This window comes from Tachyglossus aculeatus, chromosome 16 (assembly GCF_015852505.1).
Source record: "Tachyglossus aculeatus isolate mTacAcu1 chromosome 16, mTacAcu1.pri, whole genome shotgun sequence".
Lineage (NCBI taxonomy): Eukaryota > Metazoa > Chordata > Mammalia > Monotremata > Tachyglossidae > Tachyglossus > Tachyglossus aculeatus.
The window spans coordinates 50,574,501-50,587,588 of NC_052081.1; the positions used below are offsets into that span (position 1 = coordinate 50,574,501).

Consider the following 13,088-nt stretch of genomic DNA (forward strand, 5'->3'; position numbering starts at 1 on the left):
TTTGCATTTGGGTCTTCATGGCTCAGTCATAGGGAAAGAACAATAAAACTATGGGCTTTGACAAAGCGTGGGGCGGGGGGGCAGGTCTCAAGCCTTAACCCCCAAATTTGAGTCTTCCCCACTGGGTCTTCGTGGCCCAGGTGCCGGGAAGTAAAATGAAAATATAGCTGCCAGTAAGGGGGTGGGACTGGCTTCCTGCCACAAACCTTGGATTTGTATCTGCTCCCTTGGGTCTTCATGGCTCAGTCCCCCAAAAGAATAAAAACAGGAGTACCAGAAAAAGGGGGTCCAAGCTTCACGCCATGAACCTCAGGACCTGATTCTCACATGCACTGGGCTCAGGGAAAAGTGAAGATGGTTTTGGTTTCCTCATTTTCCCCTTAGTTTGACTCTACCCTTAGGTCATGAAAAACTGGGCCGTACTTGAGACTCAACAGGTTTGAAGAGCTTCCTGTTAGCTCAGGCAATGATCACTAGAAGAGTTTCTTCCTGGATCTTTTCCATCAGCCCCCTCCAGTGGACAGAGGGACCAAGCCTCTCAGACTCTGAGCCTCCTGAACAGATCAGAAGGGGTGTGATTTTTGGGAAGGGTGCATTTATATCATTTCTTAAACTTTAGTTTGGGCAGTGTGACCGAGGAGGAAGAGTCCAGTCCTGGGAGGCAGAGGACCTGGGTTCTCGTCCCAGCTCTGCTTCTTGCCTGCTGTGTGACCTTGGATGAGTCACTTAACTTCTCTGTGCCTCAGTTTCTTCACCTGTAAAATGTTGATTCAGTCTCTGCATTTGGATTTGCATCTTTTACTCAATAATAATAATAATTGTGGTATTTGTTAAGCACTTACTACGTGCCAGGCACTGTACTAAGCACAGGGGTAGATAGAAGGTAATCGGGTTGGACACAGTTCCTGCCCCACATAGGGCTCACAGCCTCAATCCCCATTTTCCAGATGAGGGAACTGAGGCACAGAGAAGTGTTTTACCCAAGGTGACACAGCAGACACAAGGTAGAGTCAGAATTAGAACCCAGGTCTTCTGATTCCCAGGCCCGTGCTCTTTCCACTAGGCCATATTGCTTCTCCCCCACTAGACTGTAAACGCTTTATGGGCAGGGAACATATCTTCCAAGTCTGTTACATCGTACTCTCTCAAGTGCTTGATGTAGTGCTCTGTCCACAGAAAGTGCTCAATAAATGCAGTTGATTGATTGACTGATTGGCCGCCCACGGCGGGGTGGGGGGGGGGGGGCTTCCGTCCGGGCAGCGCCGCGGAGGCGGGGGTCACCCTCAGGGGGGAAGGCTTTCGGCCCGGGCCAAGGACGGTTCGGAGGCCATCGAGGAGGTTCCGCCCGCCCCGCGGCGCCCTCTGCTGGCCGACCCCCTTTATAACCGCAGCCTGTTTCTCCCGCCCGGTGCCCGCCGCCAGCAGCCAGCTGTCCAACTTTCGTCCCGACCCCCGGAGGGCACGCGAGCCCGGCGACCCCAGCTCCCAGGTCAGCCCGGTCCCTGCCCCCGAGGGGCCGGAGCCTCTCAATCAGTCAGTCAATCAGTCAGTCAATTAATCAGTCATCAATCCTTGGCATCCTACGGCCATTTTTTGAAATTACAACTTGAAACGTAACAAATTAAAGCGTAACCTGGAAATACATTATTAGTAATTAAATAACAGTAATCATGATATTTATTAAGTGCATAACCTAGAAATGATAGTGGTAATATTTATTAAGTGCTTATGAGGTGCCAAGCACAAGTTAACCGGGTTGGCTTCAGTGCCAGTTGTATAGGGATAGTGTTAGAGACAGAGGGAGGGGGTGGCAGAAGAAGAGCAAAGCCGAGAACAAGACAGAGGCTGCGTGACAGAGATAATAATAATACTTATGTTCTGTCCACCACGTCAGGCTGTTTACCTAAGTTCTGTGGGGGTGGGGTAAGTTCCAAAGTGTTTAGTGGGAGGGACTAGGTGAAAGGGTGAAGTGGTAGGGAGGGAAAATAGGGTATGGGGATGAAGGCTTACTCAGGGAAGGCTTCCTGGAAGAGACGTGATTTCACTAGGGCTTTGGAGATGAGGAGAATGCTGGACTGTCGGCTATGTAAGGGGAGTGTTCCAGGCAGGAGGGAGGTTGCGAATGAGGGATAGAAGGCAGGAGAGATGAGAACGAGAGACAGTGTTAGAAGAACAAAGGGAGATAATAATAATAAATGATAATGGCCGGATTAAGGCTGTAGTATGGGCTGGCCACCGAGCCAAGTGCTGGGAGAGATAGGTAAATTCAGATGAGGCACAGTCCCGGTTCACGTGGGTCTCATAGTCTAAGTAGGTGGAAAAACAGGTCTGAGGAAACTGAGGCACAGTTGTGTGATTTGCCCAAGGTCACGGAGCAGGTGAATGGCAGAGTTGGGATTAGAACTCAAGTTCTGGGCCTCCCTGGCCTGTGCTCTCTCCACTAGGTCATGTGGAAAGGGGGAAAGAGGTGATTGAGTGCCCTGAGTCTGACAGTGAGGAGTTTCTGCTTGATGGGGAGATGGATGGGCAGCCATCGGATGAGCAAATGGAGGAGTGGGGAGATGTGCACAAAATCTTGTTTTAGAAAAATGATTCGGGCAACGGTGTGGACTATAAACTGGAGAGGGGAGAGGTAGGGAGGTCTGAGAATGATGAGGAGAATGATGATGCAGTAGTTGGTGGGGGAAGTCTTAAGTGTCTTAATACCCAGTGTGGTTTTAGCCTGGATGGAGAAGAAGGAGTAAATTCTGGAGGTGGCTCAGAGATAGAATCAACCAGATTAAGTGACTGACTGAATATGCAGGTCAAAGGAGAGTGGTGAATGGATAATGCCAAGGTTGTGGGCTCGGGAGAACGGAGATGAGAAAATTGCAAGGGACGATGAGGCATTCAGTTTTGGGATTGTTGCGTTTTGGGTGACGGGAGGACATCCAGGTGGAGATGACTCAGAGGCAGAAGGCAATGAGAAGTGTCAGGGGTGAGAGGTCAAGGCTGGAGAGAGAGATTTGGGAATCATCAGCATAGAGATGAGTCTAGAGTCTCCTTTAGACTGGAAGCTCATTTTGTAAAAAAATGGTATTTGTTGTTGATATTGTAATAATAATAATAATTGTGATATTTATTAAGCACTTACTATGTGCCAGGCACTGTAATAAGTTCAGGGGTGGGGACTAATAATAATTATAATTATGGTATTTATTAAGCACTTATTATGTGCCAGGCACTGTACTAATCGCTGGGGTGGATACGAGCAAATTGGGTTGGACACAGTCCCTGTCCCAAGTGAGTCTCACAATCTCAAATTCCCATTTTACATATGAGGTAACTGAGGCCCAGAGAAGTGAAGTGACTTGCCCAGGGTCACACAGCATAGAAGGGGCAGAGCCGGCATTAGAACCCATGACCTCTGATTCCCAAACCTGTGCTCTTGCCACTAGGCCTTGCTGCTTCTCTGAAGAAATACAAGCTAATCAGGATAGACACAGTCCCTGTCCCACATGGGGCTCACAGTACCAATCCCCATTTTAGGGATGAGGTAACTGAGGCCCAGACAAGTGAAGTGACTTGCCCACAGTCACCCAGCAGACAAATGGTGCAGCAGGGATTAGAATCCAGGTCCTTTGTACTCCCAGGTCCGACCTCTATCAACTAGACTATAACCCCCTTCTGGACTGTGAGCCCTCTGTTGGGTAGGGACCATCTCTATATGTTGCCAACTTGTACTTCCCAAGCGCTTAGTACAGTGCTCTGCACACAGTAAGTGCTAAATAAATACGACTGAACGAATGCTTCTAACTGCTTTTCCTTGTGGGCAGTGAACACATCTACCATCTCTGCTGTGGTGTACTCTCCCAACTGCTTGTTATGGTGTTCTGTACATAGTAAGTGCTTGGTAAATACTATTGATTGATGAATAGAAATGGCAGCTGATGAGCTCCCAAAGTGAGTGGGTGAGAGGCACGAGATTGGATGGCTTATCTGAGAAGTGGCATAGTGAAGTAGACAGAGCACGGGCCCAGGGGGTCAGAAAGTCTTGGGTTCTAGTCCCGGCTCTGTCACTTGTCTGCTGTGTGACCCTGGGCAAGTCACTTCACTTCTCTGGGCCTCAGTTACATCATCTGTAAAATGGGGATTGAGATTGTGAGCCCCATATGGGATAGGAGTTGTGTCCAACCCAATATGCTTGTATCCACCCCAGAGTTTAGTACAGTGCCTGGCACATAGTAATTGCTTAACAAATACCATAATTATTAATATTATAGTACTTGTTATGTGTTTGCTATGTGCCAAGCACTGTTCTAAACACTGGTCAGGTTGGATATAGTCCAGTCCCCTGTAGGGCTCACACTCTTAATCCCCATTTTACAGATGAGGTAACTGAGACACAGAGAAGTGAAGTGACTTGGCCAAGGTCACAAAGCAGACATGTGGCAGAGCTGCCATTAGAACCCATGACTTTCTGACTCCCAGGCCCGTGCTCCATCCACTAAGTCACGGTGCTTCTCCAGATAATTAACATGGGCTCTCCCAAATGCTTAGTGCAGTGCTCTGCACACAGTGAGAGCTCAATAAATATGATCGATTGATTGATTAACTCTCCTGTATCCCCTGCATCCCTCTGTCACCACGCCGAGCACTTTCGTCTTTTCCCCAGCCCCAGCAGGAGCCACTGCCCCTTTCTCAGCCCCGCAAAAGGGAGAGCGGGTCCAGAACCGAGGGGGGGCTTCCCTCCTCCAGGGGAAATTGGCCACAGAGACCCACCAGGTTTTCCCCCTTCTTCCCGTCTGGAAGCGGATCCTCTGGGAAACATCAGGGCATCTGATAGGGATGCAGTTTTCTTCCTTTATTGGGGGAGAAGTAGGGAGGGGAGCAGGCCTGGAGCCCAGGTATAGCTTGGGCTTCAGGAGGGGTGGAGGGTTCTCCGGAGAGGGGAGCAAGACCCCCATCCTCCCCACTAAGCTCTGCTCCCTCTAGTAATTAATTAATTAATTAATTCGATCATATTTAGTGAGTGCTTACTGTGTGCACAGCACTGTACTATGTGCTTGGAAAGTACAGTGCAGCAACTGTCAGCTCTTTGTGGGCAGGGAATATGTCTGTTTATTGTTTTATTGTCCTCTCCCAAGTGCTGAGTACAACGCTCTGCACACAGTAAGCACTTAAATATGACTGAATAAATAAATGAATGCTCTTCTCTCCTCCAACTCCTCCTGCTCCCTTTTCTTGGTCCAGCTCGCCCCTTGCCGCATCCCACTCCCTGCTCATTTGGAGGGTTGAGATAGATGCAAAGTGTCAGTGGAAATTTATTTCTATTAATGTCTCTCTCTCCCCTCTAATAATTGTGGCATATGTTATTAATAATAATAATAATGATGGTATTTGTTATGCACTTACTATGTGCCAGACACCATACTAAGCACTGTGGTGGATACAAGCAAATCAGGTTGGACACAGATTTCCAAAAGCAGTCCTGTCCCTCATGGGGCTCACAGTCTCAATCTTCATTTTACAGATGAAGTAACTGAGGCATAGAGAAGTTAAGTGACTTGCCCAAGGTCACACAGCAGACAAGTGGCGGAGTCAGGATTACAACCCATGACCTTCTGACTCCCAGGCCCGTGCTCTATCCACTATGCCATGCTGCTTCAACTTACTATGTGCCAGGCACTGCACTAAACACTGGGACAAATACAGGCAAGATGGATTGAACACTACACTGTCAGTTTGTTGTGGGCAGTGAATGTGTCTCTTTATTCTTGCACTGTACTCTCCCAAGCACTTAGTATAGTACTCTGCACACAGTACGCTGTCAATAAATGCACTTGACTGACTGGGAAAGGGAATACTCACTTTGTAACACCCACCCCCACACCGTAAAATGCTCAAATGTCAGACAATTAGCCCCATGTGAGAATGGTTTTTGAGAAACTGGGCTCACCTGGGATCACCCCAGGGAGATTCATTCATTCAATCAGATTTATTGATCACTTACTGTGTGCAAAGCTCTGTATTCAGTGCTTAGGAGAGTGCAACAAACAGACATAGTCCCTGCCAATAACGAACTCACAGTCTAGAGAGTTTACAGTCTAGAATGAATTTATTCATTCAATCGGATTTATTTATGAGAAGCAGCGTGGCTCAGTGGAAAGAGCACGGGCTTTGGAGTCAGAGGTCATGGGTTTAAATCTCAGCTCCGCCAATTGTCAGCTGTGTGACTTTGCACAAGCCACTTCACTTCTCTGTGCCTCAGTTCCCTCATCTGTAAAATGGGGATTTAGACTGTGAGCCCTTGTGGGACAACTTGATAACCTTGTAATTCCCCAGCGCTTAGAACAGTGCTTTGCACATAGTAAGCACTTAATAAATGCCATCATTATTGTTATTATTATTATTTATTGAGTGCCTACCCTGTGCAAAGCACCATACGAAGCACTTACTCATACACCCTGCCTCCACGGTCATCCCTTTTTCCCATGAAGCGGCCCCTCCCCAGGTATCGGATCTCTGCCCCCTCCCCACCCAGGTGCTCTTATTCATGTCAGTCACTCAGTCATTTTTCTTGAGTGCTTACAGTGTGCAGGGCACTGTACTAAGCTCTTGGGAGAGGACAGTACAACAATAAACAGATGTATTCCCTGTCCACAATGAGCTTACAGTCTAGAGAACCTGAACATTGAATGGGGCATGGACAACATCAGGGCCCTGAACTGGTGCAGGAGGAGAGACCAGTTAGAAATGAATTCACAATGGAAAGGACAGGAAAGAAGTAGAATTGACTTTCCTGCCCTCCTCTACCTCAATATTCTTGAAAAATATTCCCACTGCTCTGGTATCCTTAGGGAAAGGAGGTCTGGAATACAGTCAAAAAATGCCACTATTGGATCTGTACGTCAAAATGCCATGTCCATGAAAGAAGAGGGCTGGATCAAATCAATAGTTCTCTCATCTCTAAAAGGAATAACAGTAGCCTCTTAGAGAAGCCAGAGGTCTGCTCAATATTATTTAATACATTTTCTCCCTTCCACTCGAAACAACTTCTAATATGCAATACAACTGTTCCTTTTTTTCCTTGCCACAAGGTCTCCTTTGTATTTTAGGGAAAAATACAAAGTTGGGAGTTTTAATACGAGCCCGGGCTTGAGAGACAGAGGTCATGGGTTCTAATCCCACTCTACCACATGTCTGCTGCATGACCTTGGGTAAGTCACTTAGACTTCTCTGAGTCTCAGTGACCTCATCTGTGAGCCCCACGTGGGACAACCTGATCTCCTTGTATCCCCCCCAGTGCTTAGAACAGTGCTTCGCACATAGTATGTGCTTAACAAATGCCATCATTATAAGTGCTCAGTACAGTGCTCTGCACACAGTAAGCCCTCAAGAAACATGATTGAATGAATGAATGAATGAATACTCTAATTTAAAGAAAAATGTTTCCACTTTGTTTCCTAAATATCATGGTTATTAGGATTACAAACAAGTGTTGGTAAAGAATTGCTACTGGAGGCTGTAGGTCTGTCCGGAGAAGGGAAACAACCCTGCTATGTATAGACTGTGGAAATAAAACAGAACAATAAACCATTATTGGGAAACCCATTTCACCAGCCAGGAGAAAAAAAATGCAATTACAGTTTCAGAAAAATGATCTGGAACAGCAGTTATTTCAGGTTTTATTTGTTATAGATAGTACAGCCCTTGCCAAAGATCAATCTAGTTTATTAAGTGTTTACCAAGAACACAAACACATCCATAATATCTAAATAAGGATTTCCAAAATTAGTAAGGGGAAGGGAAAACCAAAACAAACCATTACAATGTGAGACATCACAATCCTAAAAAAGATCAGTAAAAAAACTAACATCATTTCCCAGCATCAAAAACTAACAATGTCTCCTTCTCTAAGCCCCACCCTAGGAGTTGGGTATATTTTATTCACAAAAGGAGTTGTCTTGAACTCCCATTTTCCTGAATCACAAGAATGGAAAGCCCTGTGTTCATGCCCAGGTTTAAGCAATTGGAGAACTAATGAGAAAGTCTCGTGGCTTAGAATCAAATAGAAAAGATTGGGGGTAGGTTTTAAGTGGAAATGTCTTTGCCAAAATATCTTCTTCCCCAAGCTAAGTATTCAGTTTTGGGGTTTTAGCTTCATTTTCTCCATCTCCAATTTTACAACAGAGAAGCCAATGCGCTCCTGAATAAAATACGTAAGACAGAACATCAAATCCTTTCAGAGTAAAGCAGGAATAGGGGTTGGGTCGTCTGAAGGAACTTTAAGATGGAAAAGGGGGATACCTCTATTTTTATACACTGTGTTTAGATGTTATTTTGCACAAAATAAGTGCTTGGCCCATAGTAAGCACTGAATACCCCAATAATAATAATTACTATTTAGGTTAATAAGCAATACATTAAAGTGAGAACATTTTCAGAATCAATTTTCTAATGAAGCCAACTGTTTTTAGGCAGACTGAATTGACAGCTCTGGCTTTATATTTAATTCTTTTTAACCCACGTACATGCTGCAGAAGTAAAAATAATAAATATTATTCTGCTCACACAATCATAAGAATAAGGCAATAAAAAGATAAATTGACTAGCAATAAATGCATAGATGCATAAAAAAGGTCTGTGTGGTATCTTTCAGATTCCCAAGTATTCTTGTAAAGCTGACAAAATTTGGAACATGAAATCATCTGATTTATTTGGGCTTTGGGCAGAAAAGGAACTATGAGGTTTTTGTACTGTGGGGAAGATGGAGCGGAGCAGGAAACCCAACTCTCCCGGCCTTCTCTCCTGATCTCCTTCTTCTCCCACTACCATTCTGGAAAGGAGTTAAGGGTTCTGATGGCCAAGGGGGCCCCACAACGTCACCAGCCTTTCATCGACTTGGAATGTTGGGAAAAACTTAACCCTCTGAGGTCCTGGGCAGATAGTTGGCCATGAAAAGAGTGATACCAGTTTGGGCTAATCTGTGTGGCCAGGCAATGTGGCATTGTGGATAGAGTGCAGAACTGAGGGAAGTAGCATGGCCTAGTGGATTGAACACGGATCCGGCTTCCTCAAGCCCTTTGTAAAACCATCGACTGTCGGCCAGTTGATCCTATGTGATGAGTGTTTTTGAGGAAAATGGACTCATCTGGGGTGATCCTGGGGCAGCTACTAGACTTTACCCCCCATTGTCGCCCCTCCCCCGATGAAGCATCTGGGCCCTCCTCCAGTGAGGCTTGCTAGCCCCTGCCCCACACACCTGATGCTCCTCACTCCCAGGTACCCTTATTCCTTGGCTCTGACCCCTTCTTGACCACCATCATCCCCTCCTCCATTGATATCCCTCCCCCAGCCAGCTGATCTCTCCAGGTGCTCTGACTCAGGGGATGTGAGGCTCCTGGGCCCCGCCCCCCGTGCTCCATATAAGCCTCCAGGGACTTTACTTGCTTTAGAGTGGGTTTTTTCAGTCTCCTTTGCACATCAGAATGCTCCCCTGTGTTCTTTAGATTTTGTAAGTGAGGGCTATACTAGAGAAGGGGGGAGAAGTGATGTTGCTTTAGGGGGGTTTTGTAATGTTGATCCTGGGTGGGGGATTGGGGTACTAGTGTGGAGATGTAGTATACAGAGGGGCAGGGGGATGTTTTGGGTTGGGGCTAAGAGGTTATGGTGACTCACTTGTTAAGGTGTGGCTATATTGTTTTAGCCTGACTCATTATCTGTGTTGGCTTTCAGAGTTATCAATGACCCAAAGCCTGTGCATCTCTTGGCTGTTGCTGGCCAATCTCTGCAGTTAAGTAATTTAAGCGTTTTTTTTCTTTCTTTTCCTTTCTTCCCTTCCCCACCCCTTTCTTTGTTGCAACCAACTCAATTATCTCTAGCCATCCTATTAATGATCCTTATGAACCTTTCCTTTACATACCACTCCTGCAGCTGACTTCCATTCACCTCCAAACTTTCTAAACTGCTTTCAGGTGAGTATAGGTAAGCTGAATTTCCTTTCCAGACCATGTTCACTTCTTCCCACTTATTCCTATCCAATCACAATACCCTGACTCTAATCTCTGGATTCCTTCTACCTGTTTCAATTACAGCCCTTCTGCTCACCTTTCTACAGATGTCAGAATATAGTCACACTTTTAATTCTGCCCTTCCCACCCTACTCTACACTCTTGCTTTGCTGTCACTGACCTAAACTCCACCCTACTTTACTTCTCTACCTAGCCTGTTGTTTGGTAGTGACCATCTCTATATATTGCCAACTTATATTTCCTAAGCGCTTAGTATAGTACTCTGTACACAGTAAGTGCTCAATAAATATGATTGAATGAATTCAGCTAGTCAAACTGCAGACACTTGGTTCCATTTTGCTGAGGTATGAAGTGGGTGTGGCTAAGTACTAACAGAGTTGAGGGTTTGTTAACTAAACTGCACTGACCAGCATTTGGGATGGGGGTGGGGGGAGAGTGTTTTGAAGAAAACTCTTTCCTTCCTTTCTTCTCACCCCTAGCTGAAAGAACTGAGTGTTCTGGAGACTGAGGTGTTGAGTGACAGATGAGGACCTCAGGGGTTAGGATGGGGAAACCAGCCCTTCAAATTCACAAATCCAGGTATGTCAATCAAGACCAGGTTCCTCATCCCCAAACAGATTTGAACCAGGACCAGTTGAGAAGCTCCAGTAACAACTACACTACATCAGAGTGATGTCCCAAACGCCTGGAGGAGGTCTTACTGCTGATTAAATACCAAATAGTTTTTCCCTTCCACCACAACCCCTTTTAACTCCATGTCTTGCTGGCTCAGTCACAGAAAAGTCCTGCGCATAACTTGGGGTAGGATGACTAAGTGAAGAATCTGACTAGCTATCTATTTCCAAACAGATGCTGCTCCATACATCACCTTGGCCTTGAGGACCATCCCCTTCCAGTGTAGGCACATTCAAGTCAATCCTCAGACTTGCCCACCAGTGAGATTGAACTGGGGATGATGTTGCAACCACCAAGGGAAGGACTTCTTGTGTGTGTGTTTGTGAGAATAATAGGGTTAACTTCTAGGGAAGGTTAGGAAGGAGGAGGCTTGCCACCATGGAGGCTGGTTCTGGAAACTGGGCCTGGGGTTTTGTGCAGGGAACTAGTTCTGCCTGGTCTGGGGGACTGAGAAGACCCAGGGCCCTTAATTCTATAGATGGGTCTAACCTCCCTGTGCCCACAGTCCTGTTTGCAGCATCACCCTGCACATCTTCCACATCCAGAGAAAGAACCAGTCTGGGCCTGCCAGCGGTGGCTTCTAGGAGTCTGTGTGTGGGATCAAGTAGGAAGACGATCAATGTGTGCTCTATTTCTCTCTGAAAAGCAGAATTTTAAGATTATGTTGTCACCAATGCATAGAACACAAGCATTGTACTCCAAACTGAATTCGGTTGAATTGGGGTCGGATCTCTCAGGAGTAAATGTCCCTCCTGGACTAACAGATTTTGGAGGGGGTTGTTAAGTATTAGTAAAACATAGTTTTGCATTGATTGTTACAATGAATGTCTGTTTGCATAGCCCTCTTCTCTTATAGTGTAGGGGTCAGTGGGATGTGGGGAAAACTGTGACACAAAAAGGCAGTTGTCTAAAACCACTAACCTTCTTTCCAGTGATTGTCTAGAACACATTTAGTGTCTGGCAACTTGAGATGTGGTCCTTTTCTGGACAGAAGTCATGGTGAGAAACCCAAACCTTCATCAGACTGTGATGCCAGAGGACTCAACTCCTGGTAATGCACAGGTTAGGGTGGGATGACAGAGGCTATTACTGTTTCTATGGAGGCTGCCTGATGCATTTCCTGGCCTTGTAGACCAATTCTCTACCATCTGGACTACCAGGTCAATCCTCAAACCTGCTCTGCTGTTGGATGGAGCTGTAGGCTATCCTGCTACCTCAAAGGGAAGGTCCTGGTCTGTTTTCCAGTTTTTTTTTTTTTTTTTTCCTTAAACTTTTTGTGTGTGTATGTATAGAATAGAGGGGGTTAATGTTAGCTGGGGTGGGGAAAAGTAGTGAGGAAGAGGAGGTCAGAGTGTGTGTGTGTGTGTGTGTGTGTGTGTGTGTGTACATATCTCTCTCTCTCTCTCTCTCTCTCTCTCTCTCTCTCTCTTTCCCCCCCCCCCCCCCCCCCCCCCCCCCCACAGGGAACTGGTTGTGTTTGACTTGAGTTTGAAGGTGAATTGACCCAGGGCCTTTAACTCCATAGCTGGGTCTAACCTCTGCATGCCCACAGTCCTGTCTCCAAAGTCACTGTGTAAATCCTCAGTCTCCCAAGAAGGGGCTCTTCTGTGTTTCTCCTCAAGGAAAGAGAGGAGGGAGGTGCTTTGTGAGGGCAGGCAGGGAAGCTCATGATCTACCTCATCCTCTTCTGAGAAACCGAATTAAGGTGACTCTTAGTTTGAGATAAGGGCCAGAGGGATCCAGTTAAAGAGTAGGGTAGACCATAGTGAGCAGTCCTCTCATTAGAACTACCTTGCCCATTTGGAGCTCCCACAGAGGGAACCTTTCCATCTCATTTTAAAGGGTTGGTTACAGGGGAACTGGGAGGTAAATGTCAAGACCAAGACTTTTTTTTTTTTTTTGCCACCCATCATAGGTTCTAATCCTGGCTCTGCCGCATCTGCTTTGAGTCCTTGGGCAAGTCACTTCACTTCTTCACTGGGCCTCAGTTATCTCACCTGTAAAATGGGGATTATTTGAACTCTATATGGGACCGGTACTGTGTCCAGCCTGATTACCTTGTAACTACCCCAGTGTTTGACACATAGTAAGCATTTAACAAGTACCATGATTATCATTATTCTCTGGAGTCCTATACCCTCCTACCTGAGTTTTGCTAGGGATCATAGAAAGCAGATAGCATCCTGGGTATTGCAGGCCTTCCCACATCTCTCTGTTCAATCAGCAGATGCTCTGCAGACTTCCTTATCCTTTGTATCTTGGCCTGAATGGGTGGAGATCAGAGAAACCAGAGTGTCTGTAGCTGTCCCTCATGTTTTGAAAAATATAGGCTGACTTGGGGATGGTGGGGTAAATTCCTCCTTTAGAAGAAAATGAACTGTCTGTTTTGTCCCCTTTCCT

At 46.1% G+C, this 13,088-nt stretch overlaps 1 protein-coding gene across 1 annotated transcript in view; it reads left to right on the top strand.

The window, feature by feature from the left end:
• HIVEP3 (HIVEP zinc finger 3) overlaps positions 1 to 9,298 on the top strand; it is a 31,693-nt gene extending 22,395 nt beyond the window's left edge. The window contains exons 11-12 of the mRNA XM_038758663.1: positions 1,261 to 1,489; positions 9,216 to 9,298. Of these exons, the coding sequence (XP_038614591.1) occupies positions 1,261 to 1,489; positions 9,216 to 9,298 (312 nt within the window). The remainder of the gene's footprint in view (positions 1 to 1,260; positions 1,490 to 9,215) is intronic.
• The last annotated feature ends 3,790 nt before the right edge of the window (positions 9,299 to 13,088 follow it).